The sequence below is a fragment of the Oratosquilla oratoria genome, chromosome 29, assembly GCF_046742065.1.
Source record: "Oratosquilla oratoria isolate Oo_2021 chromosome 29, ASM4674206v1, whole genome shotgun sequence".
In the NCBI taxonomy this organism is placed as follows: domain Eukaryota; kingdom Metazoa; phylum Arthropoda; class Malacostraca; order Stomatopoda; family Squillidae; genus Oratosquilla; species Oratosquilla oratoria.
The window spans coordinates 13928273-13954005 of NC_134805.1; the positions used below are offsets into that span (position 1 = coordinate 13928273).

At 38.9% G+C, this 25733-nt stretch overlaps 2 protein-coding genes across 7 annotated transcripts in view; one reads left to right on the forward strand and one right to left on the reverse strand.

The window, feature by feature from the left end:
* The window catches only part of LOC143040605 (uncharacterized), a 535837-nt gene that overhangs the window by 161776 nt on the left and 348328 nt on the right, over positions 1-25733 (forward strand). For 4 of the 5 annotated variants that reach the window (XM_076211732.1, XM_076211736.1, XM_076211734.1 and 1 more), the window contains exons 9-10: positions 13184-13444; positions 18094-18225. In XM_076211732.1, the coding sequence (XP_076067847.1) occupies positions 13184-13444; positions 18094-18225 (393 nt within the window). The remainder of the gene's footprint in view (positions 1-13183; positions 13445-18093; positions 18226-25733) is intronic. The other variant, XM_076211735.1, reaches the window with a different exon arrangement.
* On the reverse strand, positions 21100-25500 carry LOC143040611 (uncharacterized). Of its 2 annotated transcripts, none has more exons than XM_076211755.1 (2): positions 25042-25500; positions 21100-21584 (listed from the first exon to the last, which is right to left on the reverse strand). In XM_076211755.1, exons 1-2 carry the CDS (start codon positions 25498-25500, stop codon positions 21507-21509), a joined length of 537 nt encoding a protein of 178 aa, XP_076067870.1. In that variant the 3' UTR covers positions 21100-21506. The 2 variants fall into 2 exon arrangements, with proteins under 2 accessions (XP_076067870.1, XP_076067869.1); XM_076211754.1 differs by having other exon boundaries at positions 21100-21587.

Genomic DNA, 25733 nt, shown 5'->3' on the forward strand with positions numbered 1-25733 from the left:
TCTCTCTTCCTCTCTCATGTTCCAAGTTTCTGCCCTATACAATGCTGTTGGTACACTCACTCCTTCATATAACCTCCTCTTAGCATCCATTCCCAGATGTCTATTTCTCATTACACTTTTCAATCCACCAAGGCATTTACTCACTTCTCTCAATCTACATTCTACCTCCACCCTCACTCCTCCCTTTTCTGCCACATTCACACCCAAGTATCTAACACTCTCCACTTCCTCCAGTCTTTCACCCTTGATGCTCATCTCCAGCCTGCTGTCACTCTCTCCCCATGTACATCTCATCACCTTACTTTTACCCACATTTTTCTTCAGCTTCCTTCTTTCACACACCTTCTCAAACTCTGTCACTAACTTTCTCAATCCCTCGTTTGATCCTGCCACAAGTGCAGTCTCGTCAGCCAACAACAACTGGCTCACCTCCCACTTTTCTCCATTTTCTTTAACCATCTCCAATCCCTGACCCACTACCCTTGCATTTACCTCTTGCAACACCCTATCTATGTAAAGATTGAACAGTCAGGGTGACATAACACATCCCTAACGAAGTCCCACCTTTATCTCAAACTATTCACTCTCTCCATTTCTAATCCTAACACAAGCTCTACTACTCTCATAAAAACTCTTGACTACTCTTAATAGTTTTCCTCCTATCCCTTATATCTGCATAACCTCCCACAGTGCCTTCCTGTCCACCCTGTTGTAAGCCTTTTCCAAATCCATAAAAGCTCAAAAAACATCCTTACCTTTTCCTATAGCTTTCTCACATATCTTACCACAAAAATCTGATCTACATAACCCCTACCTGTCCTAAACCCACACTGTTCCTCACCAATTACTCCCTCTGTTCCTCTCCTAACCCTTTCAATCAAGACCCTCCCATAAGTCTTCCCAACTACACTCAACAAGCTGATCCCTCTGTAACTACTACACTCACACTTGTCCCCCTTTCCCTTGTAAAGCGGAACTATACAGGCACTCCTCCAGTCCTCCAGCACTCTACCCTCTCTCAAACAAACATTAAACAACCTCACCAGCCAGTCCACCATCACTGTACCTCCTTTCTTCAGACATTCTGCATGGCATCCATCCAGACCAGGTGCCTTACCTGCTCTCATCATCTTAACAGCTGCTTTCACTTCATCCTTCCCTATTTCTTCTCCATTTTCCTCACTCATCACTCTCAATTTCTTAGTGCTTCCCACTGCAACTACCTTTCCCTCCCTATCCTCCTTCACATTTAGCAACTCCCTAAAATACTCTGCCCACCTTCCTCTCATTGCCTTCTCTTCCATTATCATCTCTCCTTCTGCACCTTTAACCTTTTCTTCTCTACTTGATTCGCCTCCTCTTTCGCTTTTAATTTCCTTCCAACACATCTTTTTATTACTTTTAAAATTTTCTGTCATACTCTTACCCCATTTCACATCTGCTCTCCTCTTTGCTTCCTTTATCTTATGCTTAACTTCTCTTTACTTTGTACCTCTCATATGATTCCCTCGTCCTAATTTGTAGCCAATCTATGAAAGCCTGCTTCTTCTCTTCTACACCTTTCTTTGCTTCCTCATCCCACCACTCACTACCCTTCCTTCTATTTCCTCCCATCCTCCTTGTTCCACACACCATCTTTGCACACCTTAGGACTCCCTCCTTGAACCATCCCCATCCCTCCTCCACCCCTAGTTCTACTCTATCCTTTACTCCCTCCCACTCCTCTTTCATCTTCTTCTTATACTCATTCTCCTTTTTTTCCTCATTTAAGCAGTTCACTCGAAGTACCTCCCTACCTTCTGCCCTTTTCCTCTTTCTCCACCTATTCTCCACTCTCATTTTACCTTCCACTAGAAAATGATCTGATATTCCCCCACTCTCTCCCCTTAGAACATGTACATCCTTAACTCTTTGTACCATACTCCTGGTCACCATTATATAGTCCATTAACATTCTATCTGCCACCCTTCCATCCACCACCCTCTCCCATGTGTAGTTATGCTTGACTTTCTTCTTAAACACTGTATTTGCTATAGTCAATTCTCTTTCAAGACACATCTTCACCATCAATTCTCCACTACAATTTTTACCCGGAACTCCATACTTCCCAATCAGTCCATCTATTGGTTCATTACCTACCCTAGCATTAAGTTCTCCCAATACAACTACATTGACATTCTCCCTAATCCCTCTATGCGCTCATTTATATCTACCCAAAAGGCCTCCCTTTCCTCTACGCTCTTCTCACTACCAGGTCCATACGCACTTACAAAAACCCACATCTCCCTTCCCAGCTTCACTTTCATCCACATCAACCTTGATGAAACCTTCTTCCACTCCACTACCTGCTTACTTATCTCTTCACTAACTAGTATAGCCACCCCTTCTCTTCCTTGTCCCCTTTTCACTCCTGAGTACCTCCCAACTACACTCCCAAACTCACAGTTGCCCTTTCCTTTCCTTTTAGTTTCATTCAAAGCCAGCACATCTATCTTTCTTCTCACAAGCATACTGCCTATCTCTTCCCTTTTACAAAGGATTACAAAGGCGGAGCATGCCGACAGGAGACCTTTTGATCCATATCTAGGTCGGATGCAAAAAAAAAAAGAAAAAAAGAAAAAAGAAAAAATATATACATATATATACATATACACATACACATATATATATATCATATATTAAAAATAGAATAATAAATAAAAACTATAATAATGTAAATAACAAATAAAATACATAAATAAATGCATAGGTATAGTTAAAATAATAAACAAACAATTAAATAGTAAATAATAAATTAACATATAACTAATAATAAATGAAGATCAGACAGACAAATGATAACAAAACAAAAACAAATAATATAAGATAAATTATAATCATTACAGCATCTTACTTAGGTATCTATCTAACTGATTCTTAAAGCTTCGAACTGAACTACATTGCACTACCTGTGCAGGAAGTTTATTCCATTCATTAACTACACGGTTGGCGAAGTTGTTTCTACCTACTTCCAAATTGAATCTATTTCCGGACAGTTTGAGACCATTGTTTCTTGTCTGATTCTCATTCAATGTGAAAATTTTGTCACTTTTGATGTTGTCAATTCCCTTTAAAATCTTAAAGACCTGTATCAAGTCACCTCAGAGTCTACGCTTTTTTAGGGAAAACAGATTCATGTGCTTAAGTCGATTTTCGTATGATTTATTTTTGATATTTGGAATCAGTTTTGTGGCTCGCCGTTGTACTTTTTCTAGTCTGTCAATGTCTTTAATGAGATTCGGTGACCATACGGAAACAGCATATTCCAAATGTGGACGAACTAACGATTTATATAGCTTGTTAATGAGTGATGGACTTTTGAAATCAAAAGATCGCGCAATCAGTCCCAGAATCTTATTTGCTTTCTCAGAGGCTGAAATACATTGCTTGGATGATTTGAGGTCGTTACTGATAATTACGCTGAGATCTTTTTCACTATCCACTTTTGTTAACGAATTTCCAAATAACTTGTAATCGTACTTACTGTTATTTTTACCTATGTGCATTACCTTGCATTTACTTGTGTTAAATTTCATTAGCCACTTTTCAGACCATTGCTGTAATTGATCTAAATCTTCTTGAATATCTAATTGGTTTGAGTGATCATTTGCCACTCCGCACAGTTTTGTATCATCAGCAAATTTGGAAACAGTAGATTTTAGTCCATGGTCTATATCATTTATATATACTATGAATAGAAGTGGTCCAAGAACGGAACCCTGAGGAACTCCACTTGCAACACTTTTCCATCCAGAAGTTTTTCCATTTAAAACAACTCTCTGTTTTCGACCATTCAACCAATTACTAGTCCAACCTAATAGGCTGCCACTTATTCCATGCAAAGCTAGTTTAGTAAGTAGTCTTTCGTGTGGGACGGTATCAAAAGCTTTTGCAAAGTCTAGATATATTAAATCTATATTGTTTCTTTTGTCATAATTCGAGATAACTGTGTTGTAGAATTCGAGTAAGTTAGTTACGCAAGAACGTTTCCATCTGAAACCATGCTGGCTATCATTTATCAAACGGTTACTTTCTAAATGATGTTTGATAGCATCTCTAATGATAGTTTCCATTATTTTTCCTACGATTGAAGTCAAACTTATAGGCCTATAGTTATTTGGTTTCTTTTTGTCACCTTTTTTGAATATGGGAGTAACGTTAGCTAGCTTCCATTCTCTTGGGACATCTCCGGATATGATGGATTTCTTGAAAATAATTTCTAATGGAACAACAATCTCATTTTTCATTTCCTTTAAGATTCTTGGATGCCAACCGTCAGGGCCTGGTGTTTTATTAACTTTGAGTTTGTCTATACACCATTTAATTTTTTCTTTTGTAATATTTACCGTAGTGAGTAAGTTTACCCCAGACTTTTCACAGGTTTCAGTTTGGAATTCACTTTGGGGTGTTTCGTTTACGAATACCGAACTAAAATAATTGTTTAAGATATTACACATTCCTTCATTTGAATATTCAAGTTGACCGTCAGCAGATAATAGTGGACCAATGTGATTCCTAACAACCTTTTTATCTCTAATGTAACTATAGAATTCTTTGGGATTCTCTTTGGATTTATCAGCGATGTTCATTTCGGATTGTCGTTTTCTTTTTCTTATTGTCTTTTTTAAATATCTCTGTATTGATACATAACTTTCATAGTCATTAGATGCACCCGAGCACTTATATTTCTTATAAGCCTGTCTCTTTTTAGCAATACTTTTTTCAGTTTCTTTGTCGAGCCACTTTGGGCGAGCCTGATTTGGGGGACGTCTGTCCTTAAAAGGAATGTAAGTTTGAATCATCTTAGTGAGCGTATTTTGAAATATTTCCCACATCTGATCTACAGACCTTTCGTTTAATTTTGCCTCCCAATCTGTAAGCTGAAGCTCCTGACGTAGTCCTATGAATTGAGCTTTATTGAAATCGGGTATTTTAGAAGCACAAGTATCTATTCTAAAATTGTTTAGGAGTTTGAATCTGACTAAGTTGTGATCGCTATTCGCAACAGATTCACCGACTTCTACATCACTTACCATGCTTTCGCGGCTAGTGATCAAAAGATCGAGTAAGTTTCCATATCTTGTGGGCTCTTTTACATGCTGAATTAAGTAATTGTCACCAAGAAAATCAATCAAGCAATTACCTATATGGCCATGTTCTAGGGTCATCCAATCAATGTCAGTAAAATTGAAATCACCCATTATCAATAAATCCCGGTTGCAGAAACTAGACAGTTCTTGAAATAACAGTTTGTCGTCTGCTAATGATAATGTCTTTGGCATATATATTACACCTATATTCATTTTTTGTCCATTTGTTTGGGTTAACTCAACCCACAAACTATCATATGCATCCTGTTTCACTTTCTCTAAAACACAAGCATGAACATTGTTTTTAACGTACAATAGAACACCCCCACCTTTCTTGTGGTTTCTATCCTGATGAAAGTGTTTAAATCCCGCAATATTAAATTCAGCTTCAAACTCTGTACCATTTAACCATGTCTCAGTTATTCCTATCATATCGAGATTTTCACTTTTGACATACGCCTGTATTTCTTGAAATTTGTTCCTAATACTACGAGCATTAAAGTACATCGTTTTAAGAAACTCGTGATTATTTCTTTTTGACACATTTTGAGTTTCAATATCATGTCTTATATTATCATTTTGTTTTTTATTTATATCTTGCTCTATATTATTATCATTTGGTCCTTCATTGACATTCAATGCCTCATTAACATTTCTATCAAAATTAACATTTCCCCCATCACGGACATCTGGTCGATCACGGTCATCCGATCTCTTTTGTACATTTTGTCCCCCTACGTCACCGTGATTCACGCCGGCCTCCCATCGTTCAGTGACATTATGTCCGGCATCCCTTTCTAAAATTATATTTTGTCCAGTGACATTATATCCTACCGTGATATTTTTTCCTCCACTATAATTACATCCCATCGTGATCTTTTGTCTTCCACTGTCATTGCATCCTATCTTGATATTTTGGCCTTCATTGACATTCTGTCCGGTATCCCTTCCTAAAATTATATTTTGGCCTTCACTGACATTATATCCTACCGTGATATTTTCTCCTCCATTATCATTACATCCTATCGTGATATTTTGTTCTCCACTATCATTATTTCCCATCATGATATTTTGTCCTCCACTGTCATTACATCCCATTGTGACATTTTGTCCTCCACTGTCATTACATCCCATTGTGACATTTTGTCCTATGACATTACATCCTAATGTGACATTTCGTCCTCTAGCGACATTACATCCTATCATGATATTTTGGCCTTCATTGACATTCTGTCCGGTATCCCTTCCTAAAATTATATTTCATCTGTACCACATCCACGCACATTTAAAGACCCAAACCTTAGGGTACTAGTTGGAAAACTCCAAGACCCCCTTATGCCTTTCTTTTTTTTAGGAATGTCCCCTTTTGGGGCTACAGGTAGTAGGTCTCCTAATCCCATCCCCTGTCCCATTTTTTGTTGCCTTTTATGACTCAAGTGGAAAGACTTGGTGGTAGCATTCTCTTCCCCCACCACAGGGTCGGCAAAAAAAAGGAAATGAATATTCAGAGAAATGGTACAGGACAGTATTAAGGGGTTGGGGGACAGCATAACAGAGGGAGAGTTGTAACAAATATATAATCACAGTAGTTAACATGTACATCCCCCCTTCAATCATCCCCCCCACAGTTCCAATTTTTTTTAGGCCTTAACCAACTTAGGACCATCCCCAACCTTATCCAAGGTGGTGACTTCAATGCCAAGTCATCGGCCTGGTATATCAACAACCCCAACATGGACAAAGGGTTTGATTTGCAGATACAATTTGATTTATTGACTATCATGAACAACACTCGTATCCCCCATCAATCCCTGTATGCCTCCTCTCCTGACATCACCCTCTGTTCCTCCTGTTTAACCCTAACAACTTTTTGGAAAGTGGTCAGAGCTCTTGGGCCCGACCACCTTCCCATCATCATCATCACTAAAACATGATACACCTCAATTGGCCACAGGCACACATATACCAATTACAAGGGAGCAAACTGGGAAGCTTTTACTTAAGAGACAGAGCAACAATTTGAAATACTGAACAGTATGCTAATCACAGACATAGACACTGCTGTGCACACCTTCAATACAACTATACAGTACAAAATGCAGAAAAGAAATACATCCACAGAGGGAACAGAAAATCACACAACACCAACTTCACACCAGAAATCCAAGGCCTCATCAGGTAGCAGGGTTAAATATTTTGAAGAAAAAAATATACTGAATCCAAATCAATTTGAATTTAGACAAAGAAGATCTTGTACAACAAAAATTGATTTACTTCTACTCGAGACTAATAGAAATAATACAAGAAAGATGCATGGGTAGATTGTGCTTTTCTAGATCTACAAAAAGTATATGATAAAGTACCACACAAAAAACTATTAAGAAAAATAGAATCAATAGGTGGTATTAAAGGAAAATTATTGGAATGGATGGAAGAGTTCTTGACTGGGAGAAAAATGAGGGAAGTAATCAGAGACAAATACTCGACCTGGGAAGAAATAATAAGTGGTGTCCTGCAAGGTTCCGTATTGGCTCCAATCATGTTTGCCATATATATAAATGACATGGATGAAGGTGTGGAATGTTATATGACATTCTTTGCAGATGATGCAAAAATACTAAAGAAAGTAAGTATAGAGGAAGTTTGTGAATCACTACAGAAAGTCTTAGATAAAGTCTGGAAATGGAGTCAAAAGTGGGAAGTGAATTGTAACATCAAGAAATATAGTATAATGGAGTTTAGAAAAAGAAAAAATAGAATATTGAGGAAATACAAAATTGATGCAGAAGAAGTCAAAAAGTGAGCTTGGAAAGGGACCTAGTAGTAATTACCAGCAAAGACATGTCACCAGACAAGCATATCAACAAAATAGTTGGAGAAAGCTTCAATTTACTAATGTCGATGAGAGTGGCTTTTGACTATTTGGATGAGGAAATGGTAAAGAAAATATTAGTTGCATTGATAAGATGATAAGACCAAGACTGGAGTATGCTGCGACACTATGGACACCCAGTACTAAAAAGAATATAAAGAAATTAGAAAGAATACAAAGAGCAACAACAAAGATGGCAGCAACACTCTCCAAATTGACATACAAAAAAAAAGATTGTCCAAATTGAGACTACCAACCCTGGAACAAAGAAGAGAAAGAGGAGATCTACTGACTATTTACAGAATTATGAAAGGAGTGGAAGTTTTAGATAGAGATGATTTATTAAAGTGGGATAAGAGAAAAATAAGAGGACATGAAAAGAAACTCAGAAAAGATAGTTATAGAAGAGATTTGAAAAAGAATAGCTTCCCACACAGAGTGGTGGATGTCTGGAATAGATTAGATGAGGAAAGAGTGTGTGCAAATACTATTCAAGAATTTAAGAACAAACTTGATACTGAAAGATACAAAGACAGGTCACTACGAGCATAGCTAACTTCCTGTATAATACAACTAGGTGAATAAATACTATGAGACAACACCCCAAACACCTATCCATCAGAGAATTACAGACCAAATATAAGCACTTAACACTGATATCAACAATAAAATACATGAACAAAAAACACTAAATTGGCAAACAGAATCATGAAACACCAAAAAACTGTACAAGACACTCAACAGCATTACACTATCCAACAGTAACACAGCATACTCTCACACAGCAATAACCACAACAACAGTCAACTTACCCTCAAAACAGACAACAAGCAAATACACTCATGAATAATTTTGTACAGACAAGCCACTTCATCCCTCAACCTGATGATGGATGTATCATCCAACATAAGAAAGACTTCCCCACAGACTCAGCTTACACACCCCTCATAGACAGCCAGACAAAGCATATAATCCATAACCTCAAACACTTATCTGCCTATGGTCCTGACAACATAAGTAACATCCACCTAAAACACCTTACATGGCATACATACACTAACCAACATTACAAACTACAGCTATTCACAGCACAATCTGGCATCTGGAAGTATGGGGAAATCATCTACTGTGTTGTTGTCAAGACATTGCAATTGTATATCAAAATATCATTCCTCTTAGACTTTAGGATTAAAAAGAGTAGATAAAGCTGACAGTGATCTCTTGGTTTGTGACAGGAGAAAATGATGTCATTGGAATAGATAAAAAGATAAAAAATATTAAGGATATAAAAAAGAGGAACAAAGCAAAATTTTTTCATATAAATACATCAAATCCTTGAATAGCTTAGTAGTTGATATAGCCCAAGCTAAAACCAAAAACAAATTCAAAACTAATTATGATCAATCAATTGCTCCAGATCTCTTGCAGGAGACCCACAATTCCTAGGTAACTGGCAACAGTCACTGAATTGGTTCAAAAGTTACGCAGGAAGAAATATTGTGTTTTTGTCTAGATATGGCTAGGATGGGGTAGTGTAATCCGAGATGTTCTGTTTCTTCTGCATGATGGTTGCATCTGGGACAGTTTGTTTCTTTGGCCAGGCCTGTACTATGTTGGCATTGTTTTAGTGCTGGGTGGTGACCTGAATATAGTTGTGCCAGTGTGATCTTTCATTCTCTTGTGAATGATTTTTCAGTGGGGCTAATGTCTTAACCACTTTGGTGCAATGACACCTACATAGGTGTCATTAGGTGTGAGCAGGTACATAAGGATATCAGCATCGGTGTCTTGATTAAATACATGATGTTTGGGATAGATTTGACACTTTTTTGGAAAGGAAAGTAAAATGTCATATCTTGGCAAAAAAAATGATGTATTCTCAAAATTCAAAGTGCATCTCTTAGAGGATCTTTTGCCAAATACAGCTCATTCAAATAAGCTGCCCTGAGCCTCCACCACAGCCTCCAGGCAGGACCTTAACCACTTCACCCTGGGACTTAAATCTCGCGGGCAGCAGCCAATGCCAGCCGTACGACGTGTCGTAATAATACTCGCATCATAAAATATAGTCACCGCTTATATCGATCGTTCTCTCTTTCACCCGTGGATTTTGGAAACCATAGAGAATGGGATTAAGGACATTTTAGGGAGAATGTAAAAATGCAGGGGCGACTACAATAAATATAATCAAGACGCCGATATGGCAGCATCGCGAATCCACTTGCTCCTCATGACACCTACGTGTGCGGCACCGTATGGTGGGGGTTAACCTGTAGCACATGACCTTCATGGTGTCTTTCGAGAGATGCCTGAACACCAGTTTGATCCCAGCAATCAGCTCATCCTTGGTGTTGCAGGCAGTACAATTGGTTTCTTTTTCAACTGCACCCTACACATAATAGTCCATGGGGTTGCAATCAGGTAAGTTGGGGGGCCAGATGTTGGGACTGGTGAAGTCGTAGTTCTCAGACAGCCACTGGGTTTTCCTGGAGGTATGATACAGAGCTGAGTCCTGTTGCCACTCTTATGGTCTTCCCACAACCACCCTCTCCACCCAGTGCTTGGCAACAGTGGACAACAACTCAATATGTCTGAAGTGAGTGAGTCCGTCCTCAAAGATTTGGGGCAGCACAACTCGGCAGGCTAGTCACCTGTTGTTCTGCATATTGTGCAACTGGTCTTGGCAGAAGTTCTCATCTGAGAAGAACCAGAGCATTCCCGGCTCAACTGGGTGTTTGATCTTGTTGAGGAGTTTCTTGGCTTTCATAAGACGGTTCTCATGGGCTTTGGTGGTGAGTAGTTGGTCCTTGCACCTCTTGTATGAGGAGTAGCGAAGATCCTCATTCAGCACTTTCTTCATAGTTGTCACTCTGATGCCCATCTCTCTCACCAAGGTCCGCATTGCCTTGCCTCGATCTTGCTGCACCTTTTTTTGCAGCTTCTTGATGAAATTCGTTATGCGGCCAGAGTCAGAACACCTGTTATGATCCTTCCTGCTAGCCACTGCTTCCATTTCTCTGTTGCCATTTTCCAGCTTACATCTCACGACCTTCACAGTATTCAAGGAGCACTGAGCTGCAGCTAAGATTTCTGTTTTTTTTTAATCTGGTGCAAATCATCATGATGCTGGTCACTCTCTTCCAATATTCTGGTGCTTTCCAGTTGTCCATGCTCTCTAGCTCTCACATCCACCAATAGTACATGGAATCAACTATTTGTTGCACTTTACCACTATTAAATCCTTCAAATGGTTTTGAAATGACAGAAGATTAAAAAAAAAAAAAAAAATGATCAAATTTATCCCAAGGGTGGAGGGGAATGGAGTATGTAGGGGATGGAATGGGTGGGAATGATTTCTATGCCTTTGATTTTTGGCTACCTCCCACGTAAAGGGGAAAAAAGCCTTGGTATATGTATGTATCCTGAACACCCTGTATATATTTTTTGTAGTTGTACACAAGTTATCCCTGGATTCTGTGAACTGGTTTAATCAAGTTGTCTGTGTTTATCATTGCTCAGAGTAAAAGAGAACAAGAAATACAGCAATGACTTTATATTTTATAATAAGAGAAGTGTGATGCATTGTACATATGGCAGCCAACATTGAAAGAATTTGACTTGTACTGAAAGTAGTTAAAGGGTTTAATGAAGTAGGGAGTTTGGTGGTTGGTATTGAAGTGCTTGTTTTGTGATCTGAGCATGAACATGTTACATGTATGTATTGTGTGATGCAGGTAGATTGTAGGTGGTCAAGTAGTATGATGCTGCTGGTGTACTTCTTTTATTGCATTGAGGCCCTTTCTTTTTATCTCCAATTATCGTACCCCATTTTAAATTTATTTATGGTTTCAGTTTATGTTATATCCTTCTCTAGGGTATTCCATGAGTTTACGCACCTCTATTTATTTATCTTTCAGACAACTGGTACCAGATTAAGGAATTTTCTCAGTTCCCTTTGTCTATCCCCTTTGGTTCTCAGAATGCTATAATCAGATTCCCTCTTTCTCTTTGACCCCTTAACATTGGCAGGTCTAGTGCTTCTAATATCTTACATGATTTATGTAGAAGGATGGGAACCATTTCTTGTTACTGCTCTTTGTATTCTTTTGATTTGGTTAATCTTTCACTTTATGTGGGGACCACTGTGTCATAGAGGACAACTAATTGGGACAGTGTGCGAGGAATAGGAATTCCTTTCTCTGCATTTTTCTCTAATGAAATGTCAAAGCTAATGAGGATCATGGAGAAAGATTTTAGTCAAAACTCTAGTAATTGGTTCTTTGGATGTGTATAGATGTGGAAAATGTCTACCAAGATAATTGCATGATATATTCCTTGGTTTGAGATGAGGTGCCTGAGAAGTATGATAGGGGTTACTAGGCTGGATAGAGTGAGAATGAGGTGAGGAGGACAACAGGGGTAGAAAAGGAGTTGGGAGATAGGGTTGATGAAAGAGTATTAGGATGGTTTGGACACATGGAAAGAATGAGTGAAGAAAGACTAGTAAAAGAGGTGTGGAAGGCAGAGGTGGAGGAAGTGAACATGAGGGGGTCAACCAAGGATGAGATGGATGGATGGGGTAAAAGGGGTATTGGGAAAGAGGGAAATGTCTGTTGAGGAGGGACAGGAGAGGACAGAAGATAGGGGTGAATGGAGAATGGTTGTGTATGGATGATGTTGTGATGTATGAGGTGGAGTGGGTAGGGGATGGGGGGGGGGTGAGGAAGTATGTGTGAGAAATAAATTGATGCAGCCCGAAGGGATTTCTCCCCATCTTCTCCTTTTCTGCCTGAGGGGACGGAGAGGGGTGGTTGCTGATTTAATGAAGCGGCCTTGCTGTGGATGTGCTGTGTCTTGTGACGCTGCTTCTGACCCAGGGTAGTGGGCGAGATACAGGGATGACCTGTCATCCAGGAGGTGCTAAGATAAGAGGGTGGAGGGGAGTGGAGTATGTTAGGGATGGAATTGATAGGAGTAATTTTTGTGCCTTTTCCTTTTTGGTTACCTCCCTTATAAGGGGGAAAAAAGCCTTGGGTATATGTATGTACAATCCTTAGTTTTGAAATGCAGGTGCCAGACATCTATGGAATACATTGCATTGCTCTCCCTTTACCCTTTTATGATCTAACATTAATATAGTTCCAGAAGCATCTTGCTAAATCTGTGATATTCTTTCTTGCAGCACAGTATACTTCCATAGGTGCAACATACACTGGCAGTGTTGGGAGTTCACTTACTTTAGATATCCATCCAGTTCCTCAGAATGATAAAATCACAAACCTCACTGTTATGCAATTGCCTGAAAGCCGCAAAGGAATACATATAATTCCACTAAACAAAACTTTCACATCCCTTGAAATTGGGAATGATGGGATCTACATTGCTGGGAGCAGTGAGGATTCTTACAAAAAGCAAGGGATATATTTCGAAATAATGGTCAGAGGTAAGTGAAATAATTCACTGCATAAACCTTATTTCTTATCTAAAGAATATGAGTTGTTCATTTGTTTATTTATTTAATTACATTATCTATATATTTACTCATTCATATGCTTATGAATATATTAATAGTAAGAATTGTTCCTTTGAAAATTTATCACTAGGAGCCCACAGGAAACCATAGGGAGTAATTGGGGAAGAGCAGTGTGGGTGTATGAAAGGAAGAGGGTGCATAGACAAAATGTTTATTGAGTTATATGAAAAGTTTTTGGCTTAGGGTGAGGTCGTCGTTTGGACTTTCATTGATATAGAAAAGGCATATCACAGGGTTTGAAAAGAGGCATTATGGAATGTGTTGCTCATACAGCAGCCAATTTTTGTGCAATAAAAAAGTTTACATAACTTTTCATTTACATTTTCTGGCAGCTTTAAGCGGGCAGGACTTAGCACCATGTCAGCTTCCAGGGCCAGCCTCAGTCCTCTATCTCACCATCTGGTTCATATGAGTAAGCATTGGGCTATCAGAAAGGAAGGTTATTCCTCATTTGTCTCTTTTTTAGCCCACTGTTTCAATCTTGAACCTCCTTTAAGACTTTATCATTTTCCTTAGAGTTTTCATTATGGCTAGAACTAAGCTTTCAACAGAAGAGACATTATTTGGCCATGTTAGAAGATGGAAAATCTATGATACTATTGGCAGCAGTAAAGGTGTCTTGACAGGCAGTTTGCAAACTAAACATGTAACATCCTTGAGGAAGTCTTCATTATATCTCCGGAGCTGGATTTCCACTGTATGGTAGCCAGTTGCTGTATACTTAAGGTTGTAAACTGCTTTATGAGATACCTTTAATGATGTTACTCTTGTGACTTAACTGTGTATGATTTGGGTTTGAATTTCCCACCAATAGTGGTGGTTCTGGGAATACATATTATCGTTCTTTAATCATTTATGATGTTGCATGACTGGATCTATTTATCTTTGTACATACATACATATACCAAGGCTTTTTCCCCTTTCCAAGGGAGGTAGCCAAAAAGGGAAAGGCATAAAAACACTCCCACCCATCTCATCCCTAAATACACTCCACACCCCTCCCACCCTCCCTCTCATCTGAGCACCTCCTGGATGACGGGTCATCCCTGGACCCTGCCCACCGCCCTGGGTCAGAAGCAGTGTCGCAAGACACAGCACATCCACAGCAAGGCCGCTTCATTTAATCGGCGACTCCCCCCTCTCATATAAGGAGAGGACGGGGAGAAATCCCTTCGGGCTGCGTCAAAATTTACTCACACATACTACCCCCCCCCCACCCCCGCCCATTCCTCCTCATGCAATCACAACATCATCCATATACAACTATTCTCCACTCACCTCTGTCTTCTGTCCTCTCCCTTCCTTCCTCAACAGACATTCCCCTCTTCCCCAAAGCCCCCTTCACCCCATCCATCCACCTCATCCTAGGACGTCCCCTCATGTTCACTCCCTCCACATCTGCCTTCCATACCTCTTTTACTAGTCTTTCTTCACTCATTCTTTCCATGTGTCCAAACCATCCTAATATTCTTTCATCCACCCTATCTCCTATCTTTGTACATGAAGATAAATCACTTGTGTTAATATTATGAGATGAATGATATATACATACATACATACATACATATACCAAGGCTTTTTCCCCCTTCCAAGGGAGGTAGCCAAAAAGGGAAAGGCATAAAAACACTCCCACCCATTTCATCCCTCAATACACTCCACACCCCTCCCACCCTTCCTCTCATCTGAGCACCTCCTGGATGACGGGTCATCCCTGCACCCTGCCCACCGCCCTGGGTTAGAAGCAGTGTCGCAAGACACAGTACATCCACAGCAAGGCCGCTTCATTTAATCGGCGACCCCCCCTCTCCGTCCCCCTTTGCATATAAGGAGAGGACGGGGAGAAATCCCTTCGGGCTGCGTCAAAATTTACTCACACATACTACCCCACCCCCCACCCCCCCGCCCATTCCTCCTCATGCAGTCACAACATCATCCATATACAACCATTCTCCACTCACCTCTGTCTTCCGTCCTCTCCCTTCCTTCCTCAACAGACATTCCCCTCTTCCCCAAAGCCCCCTTCACCCCATCCATCCACCTCATCCTAGGACGTCCCCTCATGTTCACTCCCTCCACATCTGCCTTCCATACCTCTTTTACTAGTCTTTCTTCACTCATTCTTTCCATGTGTCCAAACCATCCTAATATTCTTTCATCAACCCTATCTCCCAAATCCTTTTTCACCCCTGTTCTCCTCCTCACCTCCTCATTTCTCACTCTATCTAGCCTAGTAACCCCCACCATACTTCTCATATTTGATGTAAATGATTTTTGTGTTAAATACTTGGGTTTCAAAAACTCATAATGTTGGAACCCAAGTTCCAGTTTCATGCCCCTTTTGAAAGAATAAGCCTTGTTACTCACCTGGCATTGAAAGATGCAATTGACACCACAAGGAACAGTGAAGCTCCAAATCACAACCAACCCAAGTTGTTCCCTAGGGTTAGATGTAGTAAGAGCTCAGGCCTACTATATGGGTAAGGTATTGTACTATGAACCTGTTGTAAGTAGTCAATTTGGTACTAAGTAGATGAATCAATAGCCCTAGAGATAGAATAATACTAGGAAGACAAGTTTTAGCCAGCACTGAGTTCAGGTGCAAGTCATTTAATTTTAAGATAATTATTCTATTGTATGAACAGACTTACTACTAGGGTTAGACAATTAGTAGTAATGAAAGTTACTACTTGTATCACAGAATTCTAACATGGCCAAGGAACAAGTCCTCTCTTCTGTTCAAAGCTTAGTTCTACCATTCTGAACACTATAGTTAAAGTTAAAAGGTCTTAAAGTGGGTTCAGGAATGAAAAAGGGGGATGGAAGAGAGACAAATGAAGAATAACCTTCCTGATATTGTCTAGAGGTTGAATGAGGGTGTATAGATTAAAGTCACTAGGTCCTTAACTTATCTTTAATAGGACCGTATAGTCAGGCAATAAACTAATAACAAACCATGTGGTCTCGGACAACCATGACAACAAGCTTACCCAGTGGGGGTTACCAAACACTACACTTCCTCTTTGAAAGCTTTCAGCTCACTGGTGTGAACCAAACAGTGGTGGAAGGTAGAGGATAGTCCTTAAAACTGATATGTCACTAAGCTCTGCCCACTTTCAGCTGCCAGAAAATGTAGATGAAAAGTTGACTCAAGTTAATGAGATAAGGGAAAGGCTGTTGAGGGCAATCAAAAGTTTTTTGTACTAGAAGTTTTGTGAGGATATTGAATGGAGAGAATGAGTGGTTTGAGATGAAGGTAGGGCTGTGCTAGTGTCAAGCACTAATACCACCATGGTAATTTAATGTGTATATGGATAAGGGGATGAAAAAGGTAAATATGAGGGTGCTAGGTAGGGGTTTGGATTTAGTGAGTGAGAGTGGTGGGTAGTACGAGGTGAGCAAGTTGTAGTTTATGGATAGCACTGGGCTTGTAGCCGAATCAGTGGATAAACTGAAACAATTGGTGGCAAAATTTGGGAGGGTACATGAATGGTGAAAGCTGAAAATAAATATGGGCAAAAGGTTATGAGATGATGGAGATGGGTGATGATGGAGATGGTTGGAAGTGAGTTTAAAAAGCAAAAGGCTCAAAGAAATGGAAAAGTTTAAGTATTTGGGGCTACATGTAAGAGGAATGGAGTAGAGGTGAATTATGGAGAAAGGGAAACAAGGAAATACCAATGGAGAATGAAGAGTGTCAAGAGAAACAAGTATCTGAGGATGAGTACAAGGAGAAAACTGCACTAGGGTTTGATTGTACCCATGGCATTATATGGAGCAGAGATTTTGAATTTGAAGGAAGCAGAGCAGAACCTTAATGTGTTTGAGATTAAATGTCTAAGAAATATGGTGGGGTAACAAGGATGGACAAAAGCGAAAAAAAATTTAAGGTGAGGTGGGAGAGTGGGGATGGAAAGAGTTGTCAAACAGGGTTGAAAAGGGCTGACAAATAGGACTGATCAAAGAATACTAGGATGGTTTGGGTATATGGGAAGATGGAATGAATGAAAAATGACTAGCATAATGGTTGTGTAAAGGAGAAATGGATGGAGGGAACTTGATGGGAAGACCAAGAATGAGGTGGGTGGACAAGGTGAAATGGGCATTGGATGCAAGAGGAATATCTGTTGAGTAGGGAAGAGAGAAGACAACAAATAGGGTGGATGGAGAGTATTTGTAAATGGATGAGAAAATTGCATGTTTTGAATGGATTTCTCTCTGTCTACTCCATATACTTCATTTGTGAATGAAGTATATGGAGGGACACCATGCAGTGAAGCAGTGGAAGTAAACCACCTCTGGTTGTCAGATCCTGCTGTGGAAGTGCTGTGCCTTGCTTCATTGCTTTTGACCCAGGCAGTGGGCAGGGCACATGGAAGAGCCTTCATCCACAAGGAGCTAAGATAAACAGGACAGCACATGGGTGTTGGATGTGGGATAGTTGAAAGGTGAATGTATGTCTTGGCTGGGCAATCCACTTGATGAGAGGAAAAGACCATTTGGTGTATCCATGTATTTCTATCAATTGTATTAATGTTACTATCAATTTTTCCCCATGGCAGACTGCCCGGATCAGCGCTGGGGACCAAACTGTGCTAACTGGTGTCCAGACTGTCAGAATGGTGGGCAATGTCACCCCTCTTCTGGAAAATGTGTCTGTGCTCCGGGATTCATGGGTCCCACTTGTTCCAAAGGTTGGTATGAGAATCATTTGTCTTTGTAGAACTTTTGTATATTTGTTTGATTGTATTCCTAGGTGCCTCTTAATATATCTTCTTTTCATTAATTCATCCCTAGTGCACCCTTCTCATGGAGTGAGTTGATGCCATACTCTATACAATTTTCTCCAACTCATTCCAGTCATACACATTTTTGTTTGTTTAATATCCTGACCATGCTCTCACTCCCAGCACCACCAATTCATTTGACCTTTGAGCATGTTAGTTACTTCCATCCAGTCTTATGTGAGTATAGCAACTCAGGTTGTCCTGTTCTACTCTTCCTCCTAATCCCATCTCTACCCCAGTCTTTTCATAGATCTGATCAACCCTCACTATATTGCACAGCTCTGAACATAGCCCTCAATCAACTCATTTCCACTGCTTCCATATGATGTTTCTCTCTTGCATTCATGCCTCAGGTCTCACTGTCATGTATCAGTTGGCACTGTTATTCCTCCATACATTCCTTCTATTGCTTCCACCAACACCTTTTTATTTCCCCAGGTCACTCTCCAGGCACCTCCTACCTTCTTTCCCTTTCTCACTAAATGGCCCATCTCTTTTTCAGTCTCCCACTCTCATGTACAGTGGATTTTTGAGTTCCAAACAACTCAGGCTTCATGATTCAAAAGCCCTGTGTGAAATCCTTACTTCACTATCTATGACATATGCACCCACTGCTTACAACTTTCACAAAATTGCAATGTATTTTTTATTGGTGGTTATTTTCTAGGGTATTGGGGTATTGGCTGCATACTATTGTGGGATTAAAAGCTGCTCAGTAGAATACAGCTGATACTTTAGGTTCTATATGGGGCACCCTTATAGACCAGAGGAAATCTCTATTCATAGAGAAATGATAATACTTTATTATACTACAACTGTCCCTCAGATATGCTGTTCCCCCACTCTTGTTACTGTCCTGTACCACTTTTCTGAATATTCATTATCTCATTTTGCCAAACCCTGTGGTGGGGAAAAGAATACTGCCACAAAGCATTTGCACTTGAGTCATAAAAGGCGACAAAAATGGGACAGGGATATGACTAGGCATCCTTCTCCCTGTAGCCCCAAAGGGGATCTTCCTAAAAAAAAAGCAAAGGCATAAGAGGGTCTCAGAGGAGTTTTCCAACCAGAATCCTAAAGTTTGGGTCTTTTTAATGTGTGTGGATGTGATACAGATGAGAGTAAAAGGGAAGAGATAGGCAGTATGTTTGTGAGAAGAAAGATGGATGTGGTGGCATTGAGTGAAACAAGGTTGTTGTTGTTGTTGTCGTTCCCTAGACTGTCTGTCCGAGCAGTCCCGTCTCCCCAAGGAAGGCCACAGCCGAAACTGGGTTTTCCCACAAATCCTTTATAGAGTGTATGTTGTGTTGTTTGTGTGCATGATTGTGTATAATGCAGTCTTCCATTATGTGTTGTATGGTATGGGGTGAAGTGTTACATCCTGGGCAGCTGTTCACAACACGGTCGTCCAGCCTCTTCTGGTAGCTTAGAAGTGCTGGGTGGTGACCGCATCGCAGTCTGGCCAAGTGGACTCTGTCCTTTCGTGGGAGAGAGGATTCAGAAGGGTGGATATCAGGGGGTCTGGCATGCAGCAGTGTGTTGTCTTTCAGTGTGTTAATGGAGCGGTGAGTGATATGATTATGAATATGTTTCCGGAGGCTGGTATTTGGTGGTTGTGGAGGAAGAGAAGAGAGTATCTGTGCGTAATAAAGGTCTTTGGGTGTAGTTTTAATGTTTCTTGGTGTGTGTGGGTGTTCTGCTATGTAGTGTAGCGGGTGTGATGTGTTTGTGGTGGCTGCAGCAAGTGTTTGTGTGCCTCTCATGTCGAGGTGGTCCTTGACTTTGAGGACTTTTGTTTCATGGTGTAAATGGTCTGTAGGTGATGTATTTGTGCAGCCTGTAATTGTTTTTAGGGCTTTGTTTTGTATGATTTGAAGGGTGTTGTGGTGTGTCTCACTGAGATTAGGAGCCCATGCAGGACTCGCATAATTCATCACTGAGCGTATGCATTGTTTGTATATTGTTATATTAGTTTCTTTGTTTTGTCCAAATGTTGTTCCAGTGATTGACTTAAGTGCGTTAAGTCTAGGTGTGCATTTGTTTTTTATGTTTGTGAGGTGTTGTTTGAAAGACATGGATGTATCGTATGTTACACCAAGAATTTTCGGTGTGTTTGTGTGTGGTATTAGAGTGTTGTTGATGTAGAGATGAGGTATGTATTTGTGTTCTTTTGTCCAGTTGGTGAGAAGTGTTGCTGTAGATTTGGTTGGAGCTATTTTGAGTCTGTTTGTGATGAACCATGTGTTGAGTGTGTCAAGGTAAGGCTGGATTATTTCTGCAGCTTTGTCTGTGTTACGATGTGTGCATGTGATTGTTATGTCGTCTGCGTAGGAAGAGATTTGTATTTCTGAGGTGTCTGGCGTGGGTAAGTCATGCATGTACAGGTAAACGTCGACTTACGATGGCATTATTATTATTATTATTTATTATAGGTTTATTCAACAATATTAAATACAATTAGACATACATATATACATTTTTTTTTTTATAAAATTGGTAGTTGAAAAGGGAGAGCGAGAAGCAAAGCTTATGGGGAGTTGCTCTCCCTTAAGGAAAAAATTATTTTAATTTATTTATTTTTGTTACATGGTAGTATGGTACATACACATCTACACACATATATACACGATCGTAGGACAACTCGTCCACGGACACCCCGTCCACAAAACTGCAAAGCAGGACAACCCGTCCACAGACACCACCATGGGTGGTCGACTCGTCCACGGACAAGATTTCAAAAAACTTTTAGACAATTATTTTATTACCTTTTTTTAATGATATTTCATGTTATTTCATTAAAATTTGCTTTAGATGATATATTCTGGTAAGTAATAGATGTGTTTATAAATGTTATGGACATGCTTATTTTAACACCCTAGAATAGCTCCAACTATGATAAAAAAGAAATAATCACACCTGTATTCTGTATATATAAATATGTAAATAAAGTTTAATTGTTCTGCAAATTATGTTTATTATTCTTAAAAAAAAAAGTCATTGGACGAGATGTCCATATTCCTGTGGACGAGCTGTCCCACCTCCCAGTCCCGCGGACGAGCCGTCCACGACATACACACATACATGCATACACATATACACACACACACAATGGCATGCGTCACGACGTCCGCTAACTCCGACCTCACGTAGAAATCGGGGGCACGAGCGAGCATCGCAACTTGTGGGGGTCAGGTGAGAGGTGAGAGGTCAGGTCGATTGTTGACGGGACGATAATTGCTTAATGCGCAGATCTGGGTCACCGTGACCTGCTGGAATAGAAAAAAAAAAAAAGAGCGGCAGACTTGGGCAGTTTCTCCATGAATACAACCATGAAATGGACCTGAAGTGTTCAATATACTAATACTTATAGATTAAAGACTTTTTTAAGTATCGTTTGAATGATGATAAACATTTTGTCTTAGGTAAATCCTTTTCCAGTTTATTCCATGTGTTAACACCTATAATAGATAAGCATTGGCTTTTTTTGGTTGTTCTGTATTGAGTTTTAAAGAAGTCGTTTGTTTGCCTAGTCGCATAGCGAGTTTCGTAAGTTGAGTAAAATTTCAATATGTTTTGATTCATGTGTTTATTGTAGATTTGGTGCATAACAATAGCAGTTTTGTACTTTATTAAGTCATTGAATTTGAGTAGATTTAGTTTTTTAAATAAATTATTTGTATGTTCCAAACGACCTACATTGCAGATTATACGCAGTGCCCTTTTTTGAGAGGTAATTATGCGTTGAAGATTAGTTTGATAAGTATTACCCCAAATTTCTGAACAATAGTTTAAGTATGGTAGTAGTAGACTACAATAAATGGTACGTAGGGTATTTTCATTGAGAATATTTCTCATTTTATGCATAATTCCTAAAGTTTTGGATATCTTATTTATCACGTGATTTATATGATGTTTCCAATTAAGTTGATCGTCTAAATACACGCCTAGGAAGTTACTGACGGACGCTTTTTCAATAATGTGGTTGTTTATTTTGATCGGCTTAGTACGTTCATTATTTTTGTAGAAAAGCAGGTCGTTAGTGTTTGATACGTTTAAGGATAACTTATTGGCTGAAAACCAGTTGGATAGTTGACATAATCCTTCATTAATTGTCTTGATCAGTTTGTCGGAATTTGTATCGGAGCATAGAATGGTGGTATCGTCGGCGAACAGTATAAATTTCATAAGGTTGGATACATTTGTAATGTCATTAATGTATAGTAAGAATAGTTTGGGTCCTAGAACTGAACCTTGAGGTACTCCGCATGTAACTGGTAGAATGTGTGATCTTTCTTCCTCAATGGCCACATATTGTTTCCTGTTTTTTAGATAACTTTTTAACCAGTCATTAACTTTACCTCTTAGCCCATAGTATTCGGGCTTTCGAATTAGGATTTCATGATTTACTGTGTCAAATGCCTTTTTAAGATCAATAAATATGCCGGCTGTCTTTTTCTTTTGTTCTATATTGTTAGTTATCTCTTCAATTAATTCCATTACTGCTGTAGACGTTGAATGATTTCGTTGAAATCCATATTGACTATGGTAAATGACGTCATTTTTTAAGAAATGAGTCAAGGCAAATTGTGAATAACTTTTCAAGAATTTTGGAAAACTGTGGTAATAGTGAAATTGGTCTATAGTTATTATAACTTGATTTGTCGGCTGATTTGAATATCGGTATTACTTTTGCTATTTTCATTGCATCTGGAAATATCCCTTGTTCAAATGATTTATTGCATATTGTCAGAAAATGATCTTTGATGATAGGCATAATTTGTTTTATGAGGTTCATATTGATTCCTGTGCAATCGAGTGATTTCTTGTTCTGCATTGATTTTACTGTGTTCATAAGTTCGTTTTCCGTGACGGGTTTTAAAAACATAGTGTTATTTATTCCAAGGTCTAATTAATTCGGTGTTTCAAAAATGTCTCGTAAGTTTGATGTGTTGTCTTTATTTGTTTCGCGAGGTTAAGTCCTACATGGGAGAAAAATTCATTAAATTCGTTTGCCACTTCTTTTTTAGTTTTTCCTTTTTTAATAATGTCTATGAATTCATTGGTGTTATTAATTTTGTGCCTAGTTAAGTTGTTTATTACTTCCCATGTCTTTTTTATATTACCTTTATAACCTTCAAGCAGTGTGTCATAGTATTTTTTTTCACAGTTGCGTAAAATTGTTGTAAGTTTGTTTTTGTACACTTTGTATTTGTTTTCGTCTGTCAAGGACTTGCTTTGAATTGATTTCTTGTAAAGTTGGTTTTTCTTTCGACACGCGTTCTTAAGACCGTTTGTAAACCATGGTTTTGAGTTTACGTTACGTGGTTTTATTTCTACTTCTCTCTCTGGGCAGCATTTGTTTACATTACTCATGATAATGCTTACAAATTCGTTATATGATAGATTGGCATTTTCTGACTCGTAAACCTGATCCCAATTTTCTTTTTTTAAGCATTGATTTAATTTTGCAATATCTTTTTCGTCAATTTTACGTTTAAGTACAATTCTGGGTTTTGTTATGCAGTGCATTTCTTTTGGACTGATAGTGAATACCGGTAGATGGTCACTTATATCACTTATTAAGATACCACTATGAATCTCGGAGTTTACAATATTGGTGAAAATGTTATCTATCAATGTTTCACTTGTATTTGTTATTCGGGTTGGTTTATTTATCAAAGGATATATACCTAAAGAGAAAATCATATCTGTAAAGTGTCTTGTTTGTTCATGAGTCTCATACTTAAGTAAATCTATGTTGAAGTCACCACAGAGATATAGATTTTTATTTCTAAATGGAGTTATGATTTCTTCAAGCATATTTGTGAACTCATTGATGTTTGTGCCTGGCTTTCTGTAAATACTTGTTATGACGGTATTCTTTTTAGTTTTACTGAAAATCTCAACAGCTACGCAATCAAATAGGTTTTCATACGAATTAGTGGATTGATTTATTAGTTTGCATGAAATTGATTTTTTTATGAAGATAGAGACTCCGCCGCCTTTTTGGATCTGTCTATTAGCACTGTAAGGAGTATAGTCTTGTAAGAAGTTTACTAGACATCCTGGGTCAATCCATGTTTCGCTTATCACTATAACGTCAAAGCTTTTATTGAGTAACTTGAGATAACAGTCAATTTTCTGATAATTGGCGTTTAGGCTCCTTGCATTGATGTGAATTAGTGTGAAACCATCAATATCACGAAATACCGTGTCAAATTGTGTATCACTATAGTAATCGCTGTCTTTTGTTAATTTTGAGTAAAAATTTAATTCGGGGTCAATTTGGGTATTATTGTGATTAAATATCGAAAATTCCTTTTCTGATATTTTGTCTATTTCTTTATACTTCTTAATGGCGGTATATACATCTGGTTTTTTTTTATGCGAGATTTGGCGCGGAAAACAAAATATTAATTTCTGTGTTTGAGATGGCATGATAGGGAAATGTTTTTGAGCAGTCTAGGCAGAACCAATTATTGAAAATATTGGGGTTATTTTTGGCAGTATTTACGGGTATATTTGCACACATGAGATGATATAAATGTTTGCATAATGTACATTTGAGGTGATTGGTAGGGACAAGGGTATGGCATGAAGAACAGTTTTTTGATATGTTTGTTTTAGTTTTTGTGTTAGTTGTAGTGTTCATGGTTATGTTTGTGTTAGAAGATTAAGGAATGTGAACTATTGAAATTCAACTAATTGTTCAAGATTACTTACTTGATGTACTTTTTCATCCTTGCACTTGATATACACCTTGCAGTCTCTTGTCCATGTCGAGATGATCTTCCCTTGTTTCCTCATGTCGCGTGCTGTTTTGGCAATCTCTCCAGTTCGTTTTGTCAGGTGTTCATTCACGTAGACGCCCGTCCCCTTCAATTTCTTGGCGTTTTTCAGCACGTTCACCTTCGACTTTCTTGAAACGAATCTCACGATCACATTTTGGGTACCGTCCTGTTTTCTTTTTCCCAGTGTATGGCAAGCTGATATCTCTGTGTCTCTGATCTGTATTCCCTTGTTACTTAGAGAATGGATCACTTGATTTTCTACAATGTTCTGACCACTGTTATCTGCACTATAGTCGGAGTCACCTTTCACAGCTTCCGAATACGTTTTCACAATCTTTAAACCACTAATGATTATATCTTCTCTCCTCGTGTACTGCTCTAGGTCTTCCATTAGGTTTCGATAGAGCCATCGTAAGACGATCTCATCGTAAGTCGATCCCCACTCTGTTCCGTGGTCACTGTACCTAGCCTACCTGTATATTAACCACCAGATATACTGAATATAGCCTATTAAACATGTACAGTAGTTTATTTAATTATTTTTATCCTTTTTACCATATTCAAACACTATAATATATATTTTCAGTACGGGACTTAAATCTCGCGGGCAGCAGCCAATGCCAG